The 20,896-nt window shown below is 43.7% G+C and overlaps 1 protein-coding gene across 1 annotated transcript in view; it reads left to right on the top strand.

Moving 5' to 3' along the window:
* The window catches only part of met (MET proto-oncogene, receptor tyrosine kinase), a 105,721-nt gene that overhangs the window by 23,024 nt on the left and 61,801 nt on the right, over positions 1–20,896 (top strand). Inside the window, exon 3 of the mRNA XM_033635475.2 lies at positions 13,232–13,435. Coding sequence (XP_033491366.2) covers positions 13,232–13,435 — 204 coding nt within the window. The remainder of the gene's footprint in view (positions 1–13,231; positions 13,436–20,896) is intronic.

Below are 20,896 nucleotides of genomic sequence, written 5' to 3'. Positions count from 1 at the left end.
TACACAGATAACCATACATTCTCTCAACCAAATAGAAGTGGACAGCATGTCAGTCCAAAGGAAGGTCTCACTTCAGATGAGGACTAATCCCCCCCATTCCATTCAACCAGTAATCCCCACACAATGCAAGCAAAGGATTGTGCCTGGATGTGTACTCAAGTAATGGAGGCAAAGAGAGAAGGAAGCCTCCTCCCCGTCTCTCTCTGTCCGCACACTTGTATGGCTTTTACCACCCTGCTGTGCTCCCAAACAATGCATCACAAACAAAGAAGCTATCTCGTCAATCCCTGGGACACCGCAGATATTGTCTCTGCAGGCTTTGATCTTATCCTCCTCATCGGTGATCCTGGCTTGAATCATATTGCAGGCGGAAGGCAAGCTCACACCTGAGAGGGCTGAGTAGCTCTTCTGGGAACTGAGTGATGTTTTTTATGGTTAAAAGCAGCTGGACAGGATTGTTTTGATTCAAGGAATAAGAAAAAAAGTCTTATAACTTAAAAAGTGCTTTCTCTTAACAGCTATCAGCTATTTTTAGTTTTATGGGAATACAGAATCCGGTTTTGTTAGGTTTGCAAATCTGACTAAATTGTTTTTTATTGTTTAGCGGGAAGAAATGACCAGTTTGCTCTCAGGTCGAGAAACCATTGTTATTGTTAAGTTGCATCACACATCTTGAAACCTGCACATTTTTCAGAGTTAAACATGGAACCGAGCCCTCATCATGAAGTCAGGATTCTGAGCTGCTCCAGTCCTCAGCATTAGAAATTCTGGCTTGGGGCCTGGTGGCTCACTCAGTGAGCGCAAGCAGATGCAGCAAAATTATTCAGAGCCCGATCCCCCAAAGATCTTTGATATATGTGTACGAGTGTGCGAGAGGGAGGTTGAGCAACACTGCAGAGCCAGATGCCAACTTCCAGGAGTTTTACAAGTGTGAAAAAGTAGCACAGTGATGCATTGTTGCACTCGTGGTCAGCTCTCTGAGGACAGAGGCGATGTTTGCTTCATCATGCAGCGCAGAGTGCACGAATGGCCGCCACCTGCAAGCTGTCACGACATGCAGTGAAGTGTTTTATGGTGACTTCGTAAAGATCTGCTTCTATAAAACCCGCAGTCTGTTTTCTGAAGTTTTTTGATGAGGTTTTGGCTGTTTGTGTGTCCGTGGGATTCCACTGATATTTTTAGCTCTGTTGGTTTCTGTGTAGAGCTGCTGGAATATTACATTTGCTTTTCTGTGTCACTCGGCGAAAAGGGACAAATATGAAGGGCTGTGCCGCCGAGCAATAAAAAGTACATTGCCTGCCACGCCGCTATATTTCAGATCCCCGCTCTTCTCTTGCGCTGTTGCCGTACAGTCATATTTGTTTAGTTTTCTTCATCTGGCTCTGATCTGAGACCTACGAGCACGGACACAGAGTTTCTGCCAGCACAGCGCCTGCCAATGATCTCATCTCGTCCAGGACTGTGCTGAGATGAGGAGGCCCAAGTGTTCAGACCTAATGTTGACCCTCGGTTGATAAGCTGCCTTGCTGCTGAAGCGCAGGCCAGTGCTGTTTACAACCTGAGGTTATCTGGCTGCTCCTCAACGGCTGCCGTTGGGCTGCGGCTCTCCAGCTGCTGTTTCCCTGCCTCACCTCATGTATGTACGAGCCGGGCCCCCGCAGTTCAATCTGTCTCCGAGACAGAGAATTGCCCCTCAGATCTGAAAAAAATGAGAAGCACAGAGAGCCACTTATAGTCATGACGGCAGTATGCTTTAAATGGTCAGCCTGAGGAGCTGTTTTTGGCAATTTCTGTTCACAGTGAAATCTTCACTGTGAAGATTCTGCCAAGTGTCTGCCCCGGTGGGTGGATCTGATTATTCCAGACTGCTAGGAAGCAGGAATTCTAAAAAAAAAAAAAAAGGTGAAATATGTCAGTTTTATAACGTGTGTGCATATCCCTGCTTCAAATTCTCCCTCGCCATAGAAGACAATTATTTGGACACTTTCAGTGAAGTTGTTAAGGCTGTGTACGACACAACAGCTGTACTTTTAACCCCCACTCTGACTGTAGTAATCAATGGGAGAGGGTAACGCTAATGCTAATGAAGTCAAGCGAGCAGATGATTGGAGCTAACTCTCCGAAGCAGCCTCAACACTAAATCACCCCCCGCCGCCTCCCCTTTACGTTCATGTGTTTCCATAATTAAGAGCACATGTAGGAAAAGCAGCTGCTTCAGTAAAGACGAAGGTTCGCTCTGCTGAGCTGCCAGACTGCAGATTGATCTGACCTCAGAAAGACATTAATGCTCTAAAATAATGTCCTGAGTGAGTAATACGCAGGCTGAAAAAGCAAAGGAATGATGTGGCGCTCATTTGCACCCAGAAAATTACCTAGTGTCATAACTCATTTAGTTCCAGAGCAGTCTGAGAGTAATAGGACGGAGTGTTTGAGGGTGTTTACATCCATATTCATCCACGTTATACCTTTAGTGCTTTTTACCCTCGGGGACTATATGTATAAAGCACTGTAAAACCTCCACTGTTCATCTGATGTGAATGATGTAAACTCCCTTAAATGAAAGGTTTGGGTTCACTCACATTAACATAAACATACCTTCTCTCATACACATGGTGATATCTGGCCATGCAGATAGTTTTGGTTTGATTTGTCCAGTGTTAATATGAATAGCTATTTTAGATTTAGTCTTGAGATGAAAATGTTTATTAGTTTTAGTCACATATGAGTCAGTTTTATCCTTCATAGTTTTAGTCAGCTTTTAGTCCTGATATTTTCTATATGCTTTTTATCTTTAAACATCTTTTATCTTTAAAAAGGTGTAATTCATGTCTCAGAAATCAGAATCAAGGTGACAGGTTGTACAAAGATCTCATTTAGACAAATAATTTCTGCACACTTCCTGTCTGTCATGTCTCCAGCAGTGTGTGACAGGTTTGAGGGCTGATTTACGAGCACACACTTACTGATCATCATTTGAAAAGCTCAACATCTCTCTATTTATGCTCTCAACAAATAACTAATGTGAGACAACTAGGATTTGTCCCCAGGTTCATTGTAAACTCTGACTTAGATTAAAGCCTGAATTCTTTCTTCATGTGCAACATGTTAGTCTGGAGGTCAGAACACAACTTGTCAAAAAAAAAACCTCTTCATGATTTTAATGCTGCAACGTTTTGGTGACTTGTCCTTCATCAGGCAAAGTTATTTTTGCAGGTTAAGTAGTGTGCAGCTGTTTTTTCTACAAGTTTGAGCTGGCAACAGTTTGGATGGTCCTTTTCCTCTTTAGCCCGGGGGGCACGGCGTCCATGATGGACTGGTCAGACCACAGCACACTTTTCTACTTTGTGTCAGTCCATCTCAGATGAGCTCCGGCTCAGAGAAGTCGGCGATGCTGTCTCTGGATGTTGGAGTCTTAACTTGTATTTGCCGCTGCAGGGATTTGCATCTCCATACAACAGGGCCACCTGCTTGAGGCGCGTCTTTAACTGATGACGAGCTTGTGCTTGAGTCAATGACTTTGTAAAGCAGCAGCCTCTTTAGCACTGTGCAGTGGTTGTCTGTTGTCTTCTCTCTGCTTTGAGATGCAGTTGAAACTGATAAAGTATTTTCTATGTCTGGCAGTAGCAGCAGAGGTTGAAACACTGAATCGACACACGCTGAATTGTCCCTGAATGAAGACAAAAGAGGCGGTCAGGTGTGCTTCAAACCAACTCCTGAGACTGTCCATCTCAGGTCCCACTCAGCCCAACTCCATGTACTCAATGCAGCGTGGTCTGACTCTGCGTGGCCAAACGTGCCGATGGAAAAACCCTTTAAACTTCCAGTCCTGTCTCACTGAGATTACAAGCAGCCCAGTAATAACCATCATGAGAGTCCCTGCCACAGCGTCCTCACAGCAGATGCCACAACTATCGATGTGACCTCAGCACTCCAACAAATAAAAGTCAGGGAGAAGCGTGTGAGTCCGGTGGGAATGTTTTACCGTATGTTTCATGCGGAAAACGCAAGCCAAGCATGACAAGCCCGGGTTTATATGGTGTAATGTATCTCATATGTCAGAGGCTTTTATGAAACACCTAGGATAAGAGCTGTGTGGATGTAACCTGATATCAATCATCAATGAAAGCAACAACCCATCTGTTATGTAAATACCACAGAGATCAGCCTTATTAAATAATTTAAGAACCTTTCCATGTAAAAATAATTTCTCCTAATATCTGGTCTCTATCTGGGCGTGTAAGAAAGTATTAAGGAGTTGACCTTTCCTATTCCCTTTGATCTGCAGGCAGTAACTTTAGCTACTGTGTCAGTCTGACCGAAATGTGGATTTGCAGGACAACTCTGGAAAGCTCATCTGAAGAATGTGCTGTTCCCGTTAAATCGAATAAAGAAAAAAGTTCCCAGGCAGAGCAGAAATAGTGTCTTTTGGCCTCTGATCACCAAACTCAGCAGTCCATCATTTATCCCTCTTGTTTTGAATCGCATAAATCCCCGATCTCCCAGAATAAGAGGAGAAAAATATGTTGATACACACAGGAAAAGAAGTCGCAGTGTCAAGCAGCTATGAAAAATTATCCCTAACTCTGTTCTCAGAGATGATATTTTGGTCTCTTATTGGAGGCAGAGGAGACAGAGGATGCAGGATCATCACTCACACAGCCAGGTTTTATACAGTCGGGGTGATTTAGTGGCGCTGAGAGGCTGGAAGCTGTATTGTTCCTGTGTGGGAGAAACCTGGAAACACACACAAACAGATTATTTCTCTGTTAGAGCGGACTGTGTGTGTGTGTGTGTGTGTGTGTGTCTTTGTGTGTGCAGGGAGGTAAAGGAAATAGAAAAAAGAGAGGAAGGTGTTCAGTCAAGAGAAGAATTGAAGGGGAGTCAGGAGAGTAGGTGGGCGAAGGGGCAAACTTTAATTCAGGACCGGCTGGAGGAAAGGGGGAGAGACAGAGAGGCTTTCAGGCGACATTTTTAAACAGCAACAAGATCTTATTTTCAGTAACAAGGTAATATCCTTCTGCTGATGGTGTGTGAGAATTCTGGCTGTGCGCAGGAAGTTTGTTCTACATATCGGAAAAATAAAGGTGAGCTATTTTGGATTGATTGTGGTTCAAAAAACAAAACAAAACTAGACAAAGATTCTCTCCCAAATCTTCCCTGGGAAAGACGTTTTCAGACACAGGCTAGAAGAATGTTCATGAAATAAGCATGTGAAGTCTGAAATGCAAATTTCATGTTGTGAGCATGAATAATGTTCAAACCACATTCCCTCACAGGAGAGGACACAAAATCTCAACATGGACACCATCGTTTTCATGCCTCTGTACTGGTGATAGCTGTGGAGGCTTCATGTTATCTGGTTGTCCTTCCGTCTGTTCGTCCTCACGTATGCACCATTCTTATGAACGTGATGTATCAAGAATGCCATGAGTGAATTTCCTCAGATTTGGCACAAATGTCCACTTGATCTCAGCGATGCACTGATTACATATTTGTAGTCATAAGACATGTTCACTATGACCTTGCGTCCATCTCATTCTCATGAATGCGATATCTCAACAATACTTGAAGGAAATTTCTTCAAATCTGATGTAACATGTGGACAGGGCGTTTACAATTGACGACTCAAAGATGATGCTTTCTGGCATTTATTACTCCTGCAGAAGACAACTTCACACATTAGTTGCCTCCTGGACACCTGTTTCTGCACCTCTGTCCCTTTCTCCTTCAAGTTCAAATGCATCAGTTTGGCATCACATTATGCTCACATTAGTATCAAGGAGCTATGAAAATATACCGGCAAAACGACAACACCTAGTGGGCAAAGTATAACTGTGTGTGGGGCAGGAAACATAACAGAGACAGCAGAAATCATTACATTACACAAACAGACCTGCAGAAGACAATATCACACATTAATCACCTCCTGGACACCTGTTTCTGCACCTCTGCTCCTGAACACAGAATAACAACATCTTACACCAGAAATTGGATGTTAAAACTGCAGCGCTGTGCTGATTACATGACTCAAGGCGGTTGATAATCCAAAAATACTGTTTCTGGAAGGTGGACACCTTGAAAATATACATGCATATACAGCATGGGAGGAAAAACCCTTTTCTTCACATGGATTTTTGCCTGATGCTGAGCTTGTGGTTAAACTGTCACATCATTAAATTTTGAGGAGCTTGTTAAACTGCCTCTCTCTCTACATTGCTCTCCATGTGTTCATCTCACTGTTCATGCTCAGAGCGGAGACTCTTCGGTAGTTGCTACTCACAGCCTCAGATGGTGGCAAATAACAGATGTGGAATTTTACTTGAAGGATGTCTTTAAGAAACCAGTGATTTTAGAAACCTCCAGCTTACTGCATCGCTGCACCGAGACAGCCACAGCAAGTGACACAATGATGACTGTCTTTTCAACATCATCTATTTTGGACATATTCATTCATGCTCAGTGAATCCAGGATCTCATATGGCCACACAGAGTGTCTATTATCTGTGGATGTGACAAACTGTATGCTGCGCAGCAACAGAGGAAACAGAAAGTTAACTACATATCATAGTGAAATCAGTTCCTCCAGGATTTTGCGGGCTGTTTTGGGGATTGTTGCTGCCTGAAATCATTGATTTCACAGCAGGTTTTCTAAAAAATTGCAATGCATGTTGTGATGTTTATAGGCGGTTTTTTGTGAAAACCGCAAAAACAGCTCCAAATCCTGACGTGGAGCTCATTAGTGTTAGCATCGAGTGTTTCCAACAGAATTACAATATCTGTGATGGAGGGGGCAGCAACAACTAATCACTGCAGTTAAGCTGTGAATGCTGTTTGACGCAGCTCTGAAAGGCCGTCCCTGTGAGCGTCTCTCCTCCTGCTCTCTCTGAGCAGGGCTGAGCGAATCAATACGACGCATGCTGCTCTACAATGAAATGAGATTTTACCTGTTTTAAATAGTCTAGTTTACAGGTAAAGTTGTGTTTTTTGGGAAAAATTGCAAGGTTGCACAGAATTCACTGGGAGGGCTGAATTTGCATCTATTGTTGTGATCACAACAGTGACATGTGTCCTAATCTACCTGAGAAAAAGCTTTCCCTTTTTTAAAAACCTGGATGTCCAATTTTGGGGACAAATGTGTTGAGGCGGTTTTAAATTGTATCTAGGGCTGCACAATACACATCCATTCATTGTCTGTAATTAGGGTTGCAGCGATATGCCGGGTTCAAAGTATAGCGTGATATGAAAGTTGACGCCTATTATACTGTGCACATTTGCTCATCATCGATACTGAAAAAAGCAACTGGATGGAGAATCTCATCTATTTTTTTAGTATTTTTAAAAGGGAGACTTTTTACACATATTTTTTGTACTACCAGTCATCTTCTGTGTTGTTTCAAGTTTCTTAAAAACAGGAGAATTCTACATTTACTATAATCTCCACGTATTATTCTCTCTGTCTTCTGTTGGACCTGTTTATGTGTGAAGCCATTTCTTTTTTCGTTATAAACAAAGCTGTAGTCCTGCCTGGTGTCTGGGGGCCCACTCGAGGGCGAGGCCAGCTGCACTGTAAACGCCAGGGTCTGTCCTCGCTGTCAGCTTCTCTCACTCCCTTAACTGTCCCTAACACCCTGACAGTCCCCTACAGCATCACACACACACACACACACATTAACACATGACTCCATGCGCTCGCTGGGACCAGCCACCTGCGTACTTAGACACACACACACACTTCACGGTCATTACAGCAACTGAGAGTCAGGTTGCAGAGTAACGTGCACCCTGAGTCCAGGTGGAGCGCTGTGATGTGTGTTCCAACATTACCACAACAATGCACACTTGCACACAGGCCTATTTGTGCACTCCACATTCCTTTGCATTTCACTTTCTCTAAAAAATGCATTTCCACACACCCCGACGACAACTAAACCTCCCTGCTGTCTGGAGCGCACAATTGCGCATGCAATCCGGAGGTCAAAGGTCTGTTATTCCAGTGAGAGAGCCAGCTGAGCGTCCAGCAACCAGGCAGATTCTGTGCATGTGCGCGAGTCTGCTAACTCGGCTAAGCCTCCGCAACACCATGTGTATTTTTGTACATTAGCAAGAGCGCCTTTACACTATTTTTGCACGGCAGTGACAGTGTTTGTATCCAGATTCTCTCCTGCCAGTAACCCAGTCCATGGTTTATAATTCAGGCATTAGTGTGTCTATTCACACAGGACCCAGGGGCCACAGTGAGAGTATGAAAACGACATTAGACCACGCAGATCACCTTTCACCCCCTTCTTGACTCTTCTGAGAAGAGCCGCAGGGTTTAGGAGCCCCACGACACCGAAACCTTATCGCCATGCTGTTGTTTTTGGGGACAATGGCTGCTGGTTGAGTGTGGAGCAAAAGGTGTACAGTGTTTGACGTACCTGCCCCACGGTGCCTGTTCTACGGCTGAAAGACACGTTCACAAAATGGCCTGAAAGATGTAGAACATCAGGTGCACTTGCTAAAACCGTAAATCTTCCAAAGATGAGTGTAAGAGATACAAAAATGCATAGACTCATTCAAAATGAACTCCCTGTTGTTTCCCTCAGACTTACAATCTGTGTGTGTCCAGTACTCACTTTCATGGACACAGTGCCAAAGAACATCTAGCAAAGTGAGCGGCAAGCGGACCGATCTTTTTCCAAAACGAGAATGAATCAGAGGTTAGCCTTCACTTTCGCTAGCAGTGCTGTTAGCGATATCTGATATGCTGATATGTAACAACTAATTTGGCCGATAACCAATATTGACATTGATATATCTACTTTTTTCCCACCTGTAGTGGAATTAACATCATATTATACATGCATACTCTTGTCGTGACGGCCCACCAGCAGATGGAGACATGAGGTACAACACTTTTCAGTGTATAATATTCATTCATTGTGCAAAATAAGAATAAGCATGTTGTTTCTTCCCCCAAAGTTAAGGGTTTTGTTGAAACATCTCATACCAGCAAAGTCTAGTACATGTGGTATTGATGACTTTCAGGTGAAAAGATGTCCCAGTATCCATCAAAACTGGACAGTAGTTTATTAAAACTGGCAAGACTGTATCCTTTATTTTAAAGGTATTTCTATGTGACTAACTTCTACAGGATCTCATATCTTTTCAAAGAGACCGACAGTGTGTAGAAAGTGACTTGTTTGCTTCCACCTACAAAGAAGATTAGTCTGTTTTTTCAAACAATACACATCCCTACCTCCCAGCATTTCGACCTTTAACACCCTTGTAGCTCATACTCAGATTTAGAGGCTGCTGCCAGTTAAATAAACTTTAAAAGGTTTTAAGATCAATAAAAGAGGTTTTCCTTGTTAGGGCTGGGCATCACTACTCGATACCTTGATAACCCAGCACCAAGTAGTATTGAAACTTCTCCAATCAAACAATGCCTGCATTTGATCCTTTTTGTATCAAGATCCAGAAAAAATGATTATCTGTATGGTTTTGCTAGCAGCCAATCACTGCAAGCATTCTCTGATTTAATGTGACGCATGATAGGCCCACTACCCAAACAGCTTCAACCCATACAGTCTGTGGCGAGGTGAAGTCAAACTAGGGGTATTTGACGGCAGTTTAGGGTACAGAGGTGCCGCCATAACATTTGAAGGTGTGGATATACTTCCTGCCTGACGCGTCTAGTGGCATTTTACGCACCTGAAAGCCTCTAATCACTTGAAGGTATCAAACAAAGTACTCCGTTGGTATCACTTTAAAAGTACTGGTTCTTTAAACAACATGGAGTCATATTCCTTGCTCTTTGCTAGATTTTTTTTCTTGTGTAATTAGCTCGAAAGTTTAATGTTAAAATCTCGTTCTTGTCCCTACCCTGCCTCTGTAAACCATTCAGTTCTGTGGTTGTCAATAGAGTTTGTCATTAATAACTTAATTCTTCTTTGAATAGCCATATGTATTTAAGTTCCTTATTGAACTTTGTGTAAGACTTTACTCTCTGGAGGAACCTGTTTGCCTCTGTAGTGTCAGTTTGACGTCCTCTAAAACTCGCTCTCCGTGCCAAGAAACAGCCATGGATAACAGTGCCGGAGCTTCAAACGAAGCTTGTCAAAACAGTCTTTCCACTGTCCAATTTCATTGCCTTGATCCTCAGGAATACCTCAGCAGAGGCAGAGGAATGCCTCCAAGACCTTTTCCAGGTCTCCCTCCCATCATCCTGCTCCACTTCAGCAAACATCCCAAAGTCCTGTTTGTTTGCTCTGAAAATAATCAGCCCAGGGTCTGTTTATTGAGCCGCGTGGCATGATCGCCACAGCCATGACGTTTCTATCTTGTCGTTTTTGAGTAGTGGGAAGAGTTTTGGCAGATTCCCATAACTTAATCTGTTCTGAAAGTTAGAATGGATCATATTTTACACTGAGTTACTGGGTAAAGGTCAACTTACACACAGATTCACACATCAAAGACATCCTATTCCTTTTCCTCTGCCTCAGACTGTATCAAACCCTGATCTCGTCCTACGTGTCCATATCTTTATCCAATTTCAAATCAATTTCAGCCACCAACTGTCATCTCTTGACCGCTTTGCACTATTGCTACTCTCTTTAACACAGAGTAATTCAGTGCAGATCAACTGGCCGCACCACCTCGCAGCTGTGCATTTGGCATAAAAATATCCAACCTGTCAGCCAGCTTTCAATTTCCTCCACATTTTCCCTGAGTTTGACTCACCATTGTCTCACTAACTGCTGCCACTGGCCTTGAGGACATTTAATTTAAGCAAGGTTTGCTGCTGCGTGCTTGTCACTTGGCCAGCGCTCTCTGCTTTTCTTCGGCTTTCCTCTTCGTGCGGTCCCGTTCGTCTCAGCTATGCAATGTCACCAAGAAAGAAATGTTCCTGATTTATTGGCCCACCATTGTTCTCCTCGTCTTCAAAGCTTGCCTTTGAGATCTATGCTGAACAAATGATGCAGCATGTTACACACGAACCACAAATAATGGCCTAGTGACCCAGGCGGGGCTTTAGGTAGAGGCAGAAAGAGATCATGAGTCTGTAAGTGATTAAAACCAACTTCTTTCATTGCAACAAGATCAGTTTTTACCCTCTAGGTCAGAACACAAGGACGAAACTAATGGCACAAACATCTCTCTGAGGAAAGGAAAGTTTCAAATTAAACGCTATGCATTTTTGGCACTGTGAGGCGCTTTGAATGAAACCTTCCACAGGTCTTCATAATCATTGTACCTGTTCTCCCTCCCCCGTCCTTTTGACTCTGCTGAAGAGGTCATCATCCACTGAAGCTGAGAAAACAACAGGCCTGGTCAGGCAGCCAGGTCAAGGACCTTCAGAGCCACAAGAGGCCCGCCACCCTCTGGGTCATTAATAATTAATGAAACCTGAGGCTGGGACAGGAGGCCATGACTAAACACAAAAAGAGCCGGAGCAGTGAGAGAGTAGTAAGAGGAGGGGAGGCAGGGGGGGCACTGATAGAGAAAAGGCCCTGAATCCAGCCCTGGCTACAGTCTGTGCTTTCACTGTATGCTCCAAAGCCTCCAGACACAACAATCTGCACAACCCAGCGACGTTTGAAAACCCAAAGAGTTTAGCTGGAGTGACAGACTTTGCTTCCAAACTCAAGTGAGGAATTAGAGAAAGAGACAAAATGAGGGGTTGCCCAGTTGGATCGGGAAGAAGCAGTTTGTGGAATGAAAAACAGCATGAAAGTGTTCCCACTGTTTCCCATGAAAACTTCTATTCAACAAAGCGTGTACTTGCCCTAGAGGTACTATCAGGCCGAGACCTCCATTACGAGCACGGCCTGATGAAAGAGAAGCTAACGGGGGCTTAGGAGGTTTGGTTCTTAACCCTCCCCCATCAGGCCAGATATGAAAGAAGATAGTTCAACATGATATTATATAACAAGTAGTTTTTCGGAGAGTGGTGTGTTTGGATAAGCTGTTCTAATCTTGCTGATGATTCCCAGAAAATATGGTTAACAGTACGTTTTCTAATATTTGTTACCATCAGCAGTCTTTGCTGCTTGCTCTACATTTTTATTCTTATGCAAGTTTACTAGTTTGAAGTGGGCAATATTCAGTGTTAAACATGACTGCACTGATGTTGCTGACATTTCTTGGCTGCGTCTGATGTCATATCAATATCATGCCTGTAACCCCAATAAGAAACACTCTCTCCACTGTTGTTCTCCCCGCATGTTTTGTTATTCTTGGAGCACGCTGCAGGGATTTTAATGTCTTCATGACAGCGACAGCCTGAGCTGGAGGCAACATGTTTTTGGGTTGTCAGTCCCAGTATCGTGAATATGATATCTCAATGATGCCTTGAGGGAATTTCTTCAAATTTGGCACAAACGTTCACTTGGACTTGGACAGTAGGATGAACTGATTAGATTTGGTGGTCAGAGGTTATTGTAAGCTTGCATCCATCTAACTCCATCGAACGCAATGTCTCACGAGTGCTGTAGTGACTATTATCAATGAAAAAAGCTGCTCTTTACCGTGACTCATTCAAAAAAGCCTATGCTGAAGTCCAAAGTTGCGTTTTTATGATGATTTATGAAACAAACAACTGAGATAACTAAAGCATAATTGGATGAACCAAATTATTACTGGTGTGATTATGTGATTGTGTTATGTGATAACGATCAACAGAAAATATCAGAGCCAGCACTCACCCTCTTTGTCTAAAAGCCGTCATCCCAGTGAATGAACAGGTGAAATAATGTGAAACCACACCCACGCCTGGACCTGTGGTTAGAGGTCGAGATCCCTGTGACCTTGCGTACATGTCATTGTTGCACAATGTCTCAAGAACACTTTGGGGGAATTTCTCCAAATTGGGCACAAATGTCCGCTTGGACTCAAGGAACTGATTAGAATTTGATGGTCAAAGGTCAAGGTCAGTGCAACCTTGGATACCTTGGAACCTTGTCTCATTCGTTTGGTCGTTTGGATACTGAATTGGTGTCACTAATCTTGGGTCCCCACGTTGAAACTGCGCTGATTGTATAGATCTCCTGTGCTGTCAGGTTTAAAATGTGCTTGTAGCTTCTTTGCAGCCACATCCATATTTGAAGAATCGTCTACTATCATGGCTACATATGAGTCTGGACAGACATGGATGTAAACTGCAACTTGTACTGGTTGGCGGAGTCGTACAACCGCGAGGTGATAATTGTAGTTTTCCACCTGATGCCTTTGTTTTTGTTCTGGTTTGCAGAGTTCATCAGACGACTGCGGCCCACATGAGGGAATCCATGAAGGGAAAGAGAGTAATTACCGCCTGCAGGTGACCCAGTTTGTCCAGAGGTTGGAGTACTGGCACAAAGAGTTGACAAACACCTTGGTTACGTCTATCACCGTGGTGCCAGTCCATGGCCGTGCAGTGGCATACCTGGGCACCGCTGACGGACGCCATATCCAGGTAAATTAGTCAGTTTGTTCTTTTTGTATTTTACAATAAACGTCTTTAAAAGATGGCAGGAACCTAATTTGCATGCAAAATACTAGCAGTTAGGCGTAAATAGAGAGCCTGAGGCCACAGTGGCCGGTGCGGTTTCCCGCCCTCATTGTCCATGTAAATTCAGCAGGATGTTGGTATGTGAGGAGTGAAAGCGCCCTGCTGGAGACACAACACTGCTCCAGGTGCTCTGCTAGAGGCAGGTTGGGGGAAACTATGACCGAGCACCGAAACCTTTTCTGTTTGCACAATTTGCTTACCTTTGACCTGTGCTCAGTGAGCCTCCAAAAAGCCCACACTCCCGTCTGCCATCTGAGCAAACACAGTCCATTTTGTCTATCAGTGTACAAACCGACTGTAGATTTCACCGTCCTGATCGTTTGTCAGTTGCTTTCAACATGTCATACACGACCTGTCAATACTGCATCAAGGAATTATAGTCATGGGTTAAGTTTTTAGTCTCAAGATAACTAACAGGGACAAGACCTCATACAGTATAAATAATGGCACAGACACTGGGCCTTCCCACACTACTTTGTAACATAGACAAAATAATAGGAACACTTGCCTTAATTGCAGGTTATCTTTTAACTGCAGCGTTGATGTTGAACCCAAATTCTAAAGCGTTTTTCTTGGCAGTTTTTGCTAAAACTGTCACAGAGATTTTAGTCCATTAAGCAAATATTTGGCATCCAAACAAGTACTGATTTAATAATTTGTAGTTCAAACAATGTCTAGATTAAAATTAGGCTAAATTCTGTGAAAATATGAAGATGTGTTTAACAACCAGCATACAACTGCTTTTCAAATACAACCATTTAAAGGTCCAGCGTGTAAGTTTTAGGGGGATTAGGAGGAATCTAGTGGTGAGGATTGCAAATTTCAGCCAGCTGAAACTTCTCCTGGTTAGAATTTCTTTATTGTTGATTGTTCAGGAGGTTTTCATTGGGAGCTGACTTATCCACAGAGGTATATTCTTTTACAAAACAAACAGACCAGCTGATTTAGAGCAGTAAAAAACAGTGAATAAAGCAGTTTCATGTTAAAAATTCTGTGCTTTTTCTGACGCTGCTCATCCCAGAGGGGGAATTCAACTTTTTCACTCTGTTGTCATACACACACAGGCCTGAAATACACGCACATGCACAAACAGGAATTATACTTGCAAATAGAGAGATGTCACAGTGATGGGCCTGCCCATGGACAGGCACCCCGAGCAGCTAGGGGTTTGGTGCTGAGGAGGTGAACGGGCACCTCGCGAGCTATCAGTCCACACTCCATATTTGATACGGACGGGGACTTGAAACAGTGAACCCTGGATCCCAACCCAAGTGAAGGTGGGCTGAGCTACTACCGCCCCGCAGTGGGCGTCCATAGGTTTGTCCATTCTGGGCTACTGTAGAAACATGGCGGTGCAACATGGTGATCTCTGTAGACCAGGACCTGCTCCCGATGTAGATATAAACGACTCATTCTAAAGTAGTGAAAACACAAAGATTCTTATCAAAGAAAGGCACTCTTGTGCGCTTCAGCCAAAAACACCCAAATGAAAGGAGGCTGGAGCACTTGATAAAATTGCAGAGCTTTGTCTTCCTTAAAGAATTGACTCTGAAGAAGACGCAGTAGCGTCGAAACGTCAGTTTGTTTGCACCTTATTAAAAGCTCTGCAATTTTATCAAGTGCTCCAGCCTCCTTTCATTTGGGTTCAGTCAATTTTTGAAGTGGCCCACTTGATTCAGTGTCTACAAAGATTCTTATTTTGAGGTGATTATACATGAAAGAAAGCACAGTTATTGTATTATATTCCATTTCTACCAATATATTCCCTAAATCCTACACACTGGAGCTTAAGTCATTGTAAAACAAAAGGTAAATGTCATTTAAATGTCAAAAAAAACCTTTCATTTTGGACCAGATAGTGCAGTTGTATGTCTAGACACACAAACCTGATCAGTGTGAAGTGAGAATATGTTTCCATGACATTCCAGACGAAGGCCTGGCATATGTTACACAAGTAATTTTGAAGCTTTAAAGTCAGTGCACCTGCAGTTCAAATGTGGATTTGGCCTGTTGGAGGTCCGCTTGTTGCGTTGTTTTGAAGAGTCATGCAAGCGCTGATCACCGGGGTAAAATATAGCATCCTGGCATCTGCCTTAATTAACTCAGTATGAGCAGCCTGTGTAGCTGCATGTCAGACTGTGACTCACTGCAATCACTTTCCCTCCTTTTCATGTGGCGTTTAAGTTATGTTGTCCCCTCTAACTGTTCACTGCATGCGTGCAGTGGTTACCGCTGCAGAGTGAAGTGCAGCGAGTGACGTTGTATCAGTGCATCGGTCCGGAGCTGGACCAGAGACCAATGGAATAAAACAAAGTTGAATTACCTCACGTGTTTTTGAAACACAAGAATGAAAAGACACACATGGAAAAAAAGACATGGAAAAAAAGGCCGACAGCTGCACGGAAAGAGAGGGAGGGATGGAGAAGGGGGGCAGATGGTGGTAGTGGGGTGCGAGGGGGCTTACAAGCCGAACGGCGCGTTAATGGTGAACGGCGGGCTTCACTGACACGTTCGCTTGCACGGCATTTTCTACTCACTGAGCGTCCCATGCAGCTGTTGCTGTGTGTTTCTCCACCATCGTCCCCCCTCATTCTCCCTCCTCCCAGGCCCTCCTTCAGTTTTTTCTTTTTTGTTGTTTTTTGTGGTTGGCTGAAGTTCATTGTTTTAGCTGAAGGGTTTTAGAAGGTCTGAGGAGCAGCGCAGCTGTCCCGCGCTGCAACAGTCTCCATTTTATCAATTATTTTCTGCAGATCATCTGAGACACAGAGGGGAGACAGAAAACTGGTATTTGTAAACTTTTATTAGCTATTAGTCACATGTAAACTGTAAGAATAATGCTCATGTTGATAAGATTTTCCGTGACTTAGCAACACAAGTTTCTGTCTAATCATGCAGGTAAACGAGACACAAACTGAACTGATTTAAAGTGAAGTTTATAGATAAAAAGGGAGAGACAGAGAGCGAAGAAAGAGGATGAATGCAGAGATATCACAAAACAAAAAGTGGGGGAGAAAGGGACAAAGCAGGAAAGAAGCTTTCCAATACACATAAACCAAGAAAGCAAAAGAAATTTACTGAGTAAGAGAAAAGAATGGATTACAAAGGATGATGAAAAGGTTGTTAAAAACATGATTGTTAAAAGAACTGAGACAGAAACAAAGGAGTCAGCAGTGGTTTTGTTTTTAATCTTCAGTCTCATTTACCGCGACGTCCCTCTCATTCACAGCACTTTACGTTTTCAGACTGCTCAGTACAGCTACAGTGGATTTGGTTCTCATATTTTACTCACCAAGATACAGTCAGCTCTGTGTCATCGTCATGTGGCGTTAACAGCAGACAGTTGTTCAGGTTGTAGACAAACCCCCAGGTCAGCCAAACTTCAGTGAGATTATTCCCCAGACGTCCATCACAGACTTCCAGGTAAATTTTTACCTACTGTACTGACTGCTGAAGATGTGTGAGCACAGTTTTCCTGTAGATAAGGGGTTTGGAGCCACAGCGCAGGTTGTCTCACTTTTGGTTTTACCTCCAACTAAAGTGGTTTAGATATTCTGGCTAAAATAGTTGAGTCTGAACTGTACCTCCATGTCACATCCTTCCCAGATTGCAGCGTTTATTTGATTGTGTAACATGTTTTAACAACTGATGGAAATAATGCAAAAGACCCAAGTTGTAATTAGGTGGAATAATTAGAGGTGTAATGGTTCACAAAAGTCACGGTTTGGTTCAGACTCTGGTGCAGGAGTCATGGTTCTGTGCAAGTTCGGTCCAGCAGAAGCAATTGTGTAAGGATACATTTTTTTTCATTTATTTTGAGCAGATAATAGTTCATGTGTTAAAGGGAGACAGGATCCTGTTGCTGGGGACTGAGGTAGGATTTTGCCTGCTGGACACTTTGATAAACTACCTTTTCTTTAATTATTATTATTATTATTATTATTATAACAATAAGGAATATAGCACTGTACAAACACTGACCAAACACTTTCCCAAAAGGCAACAACAGGTTACAACAGGCTGTAAAACTGAAAAGCATCTCTGACACTGTGAAACAAACAAATACATTGAAAAAAAACCCTTGTGCATTAGGGGGAGTGTTCCACCATGGCTATATTTAACATTCAAAGCACCCACACACTAACAATCCTGGTGACTGGCACATCTGAGTGATGCTGTCAAATGTGTGTCAGCATGTTGAACGTTATTCCATCAAGCAGCAACTACCAGGGCTCAAAAATGAACATGGAAGTGCCAAAAACTGCAGTTCCTTTAATGTCCACTTGAGGCTGGCTCCAAATCAGTCAGTCCCCACAGACCTCCATGTTAAAATGTCCGACTTCATAACAGAAATAAACATGTTTACAGCCTGGTACACAAAACAGTTTTGGTCTCTATAGTTAATTTCAAATTTCTTTGGGTCATTTTATATAACTCACTTGTTTACATTTTATTAAAGTTACACATACTTGCACATAAGGGCGGGGCTGCTTTGAGTGACAGGTTGTCCTCAACTTCTCAGTCAGATCCACCCATCGCTCCTTCTCAGCACCAGCCTCTTGTCTAAGCATGGTCACTTCTGGCTCCAGAAAAACAAGATGGTGTCGGCCAAAATGCTGAACGTGAGGCCTCAAATCGGGTGTCCACTAGTCTCTATATACAGACTCTACATTCAGTGAATGTAGAGTCTGTAGGCAAACCCTGGAGATCTTGCCTCCGGAAGAAGAGCGGAGGAGCCCTGGTTTCCGGTTGTAGGCTGTTTGTAGTCCGCGTGATATTGACCAATCACGTTTGAGCCGGCTGCAGTTGTTGCCAGGTTAAACGGTCTGTGCGGTGAACTAATGAGGCGGAACATAATTGGCGTCACTGCAAACTCTGAATCCATTAGCATATTTACTTATACATAAATGGAAGTCGGAAACGGAAATCAAACCGGAATGCCAAAAAATCGGGGGTCTGCCCCCACAGACTGTATCGCCGTCTGCTGGAAGTCAGACACCGAATACAGCCGATGGGTTCCAAGAAAGGGTGTCCACAAACCAGTGGATGACATCCATTATTTTTACAGTCTACAGCAGGGACACTCAACTTGCTTTACCCAGGAGCCACTTCCGAAAAATGACAGGAGGCCAGGAGCCAGTCGCAGCAGCTCCGCACCTGTCAGCTGCGCACAGGGGCAATTTTATGATTTGAGGACGTTTTGGGCTTAGCCCGAACCTCTGGTGAGGATTCGGGGGATCATCCCCTGGCACTTTTATTGATGAAAAGGCTCTGTTTTTTAATGCACAGTGGCTCCTTATTTATATTAAAAGTCCGAAGAAATTTACGAGTGAATCGATTTATTTTCATTGCGAGTTGGAAAATGGTTCAGGTGCCATCTGGCATCCTGTGGACCGTAAGTTGAGTATCACTGGTCTATGGTTTCTATCACAGACTGCTTCAACAGTGGAGCAACACCAACACACCATTGTTGTCTTACACACAACGGAGAACCTGCAGACACATCCTCTGATGCCGCGTTTTCTTTTGCATTCACCACCGTATGTCTTGTTGTGTTCACCTCAGCACTTGTTGATCACGGCGTATAGTTTCCAGATGAAACTTGCACTTTGGGTTAACATTATAGTCTGTAGGTGCATCACCTCTGCGCACAGCTATGTGCACTGGACTGTTGAGTATGAATACATGAACTGTTACAGCCCTAGGAATTTTACATGAAGCACCTTGCTCAAAGGTATCCACTGGGCGTGACAGCAATGTCTCATTCACTTTCCCTCCTCTGATATTCCAAGGCATGCACTTGACCTGACGACCCCCCGGCCACCTGCTCTCTCCCAAAGAAAGGCCACAATAAGAATCTGAGGAGAGGTGGTCGTCTTTGCTCTGGCAGCTCATTTCATTGTTAGTACGATAAAAAGAACCTGTCAACTTTTCATGTATTTCCCGGTCTCTCCCAGCAGACAGGACAAGAGGGAACATGGAGTTGAGGCAGTGAAAGAAAAAGAGCGTTGCCCCCCCCCCCCCCCCCCAGTGGACTCCATTCTGGCTCAGGAAGTGTTTCCCTCAGCTTCAGTCGGACCACTGTGGGAATAACACAGTGGCCGTGTTTATAGGCCAAACTTCCCCCCGCCTGCTTAATACAATAAGCTGTAATTTACACTGCTATTACCTCCAGAGAGATGCCTGTTGTATGGCTTCGTCCCCAGCGGAAAGCCATCCATTATACTCTCTGTTACAAAGCTAACGTTGATCATGAGGCTCAAACAGTGGGAGGAATGATGCTGGAAAACACAGGGTGAGGCGAGGGCGAGTGGTGTACCAGCCAACCTACAAAATCACATTTAACATTTACAATGCAGAGGGTTGTAGGTATTTACTGGAATCACACACGCATGCCGTAATTGTCATCCTGCAGTGTCTCGCCAGCGCGTTGTTTTTGGACGGTCTATCCATCCTGACAGGGCAGAGTGTGTGTGTGTCAGCAGACTATATCTGTTTGTGTGTGTGTGTGTGTGTGTGTGTGTGTGTGTGTGTGTGTGTGTGATAGGGGAATGGTATAATTTAGAGGGCTTCATGTAACTGGAGCAACCACACACCCCATTAGAGACCCTGCTCTCTTCTGTTTGCTCCCAGGCCTGTAATTGCAGCGTAACCACAAATGATAAATGCTGTTCCAGGTGTGTTGACTTCGTGTGTGTGTGTGTGTGTGTGTGCGTGTGTGTGTGTGTGTGTGTGATAGAGACAGAATACATGGGAACAGTGTGTTCATCCGTCTGTGTGTGTGTGTGGGTATCTGTGTTTACATTTGACTGTGCACATGACATTTGTGCTTTTGACGTTTGACGTGTGAGCTGAAAGTGTTTGTGTGCCAGCTCTGCATGTGTGAGATAATCTGCAGACAAAGTGTGAGTGAAAGACTGCGTGCGTGCGTGCGTGCGTGTGTGCATGCTGTGTGTGTCTGAAACTCTTCTCAACATGTCAGAGGACACAATGTTTCCACTGTTGGCTACATCCTCATGTTCTGTGCCCTCAAACCAGCCTCTCATGTCTCTCAGCCCCTCAGAGATGGTAGAAGTTAATACAACTTCACTGAAAATCTCTCGATCTCTCCAAATAGTAAGAAGTTAAACTGGAGAGTACGGCTTATCAGGATACAGACAGTGATGTATTTCCATTACAGCTGTAACGGCTGAAGCTGACTGATTGCTGGACTAATCTTGGCAGCACAAATAACTAATGTGAGCCAACTAGGATTTGTCCCCAGGTTCATTGTAAACTCTGACTTATCCATGTGACTGTTAAGAAGCAGAAACATAACTTGTTTCTTCATGTGCAACATGTTAGTCTGGAGGTTTAAACTGGTGTCCT

Source organism: Epinephelus lanceolatus, chromosome 5 (assembly GCF_041903045.1).
Source record: "Epinephelus lanceolatus isolate andai-2023 chromosome 5, ASM4190304v1, whole genome shotgun sequence".
NCBI lineage: Eukaryota > Metazoa > Chordata > Actinopteri > Perciformes > Serranidae > Epinephelus > Epinephelus lanceolatus.
This window is presented reverse-complemented; position numbering and strand designations above follow the sequence as displayed.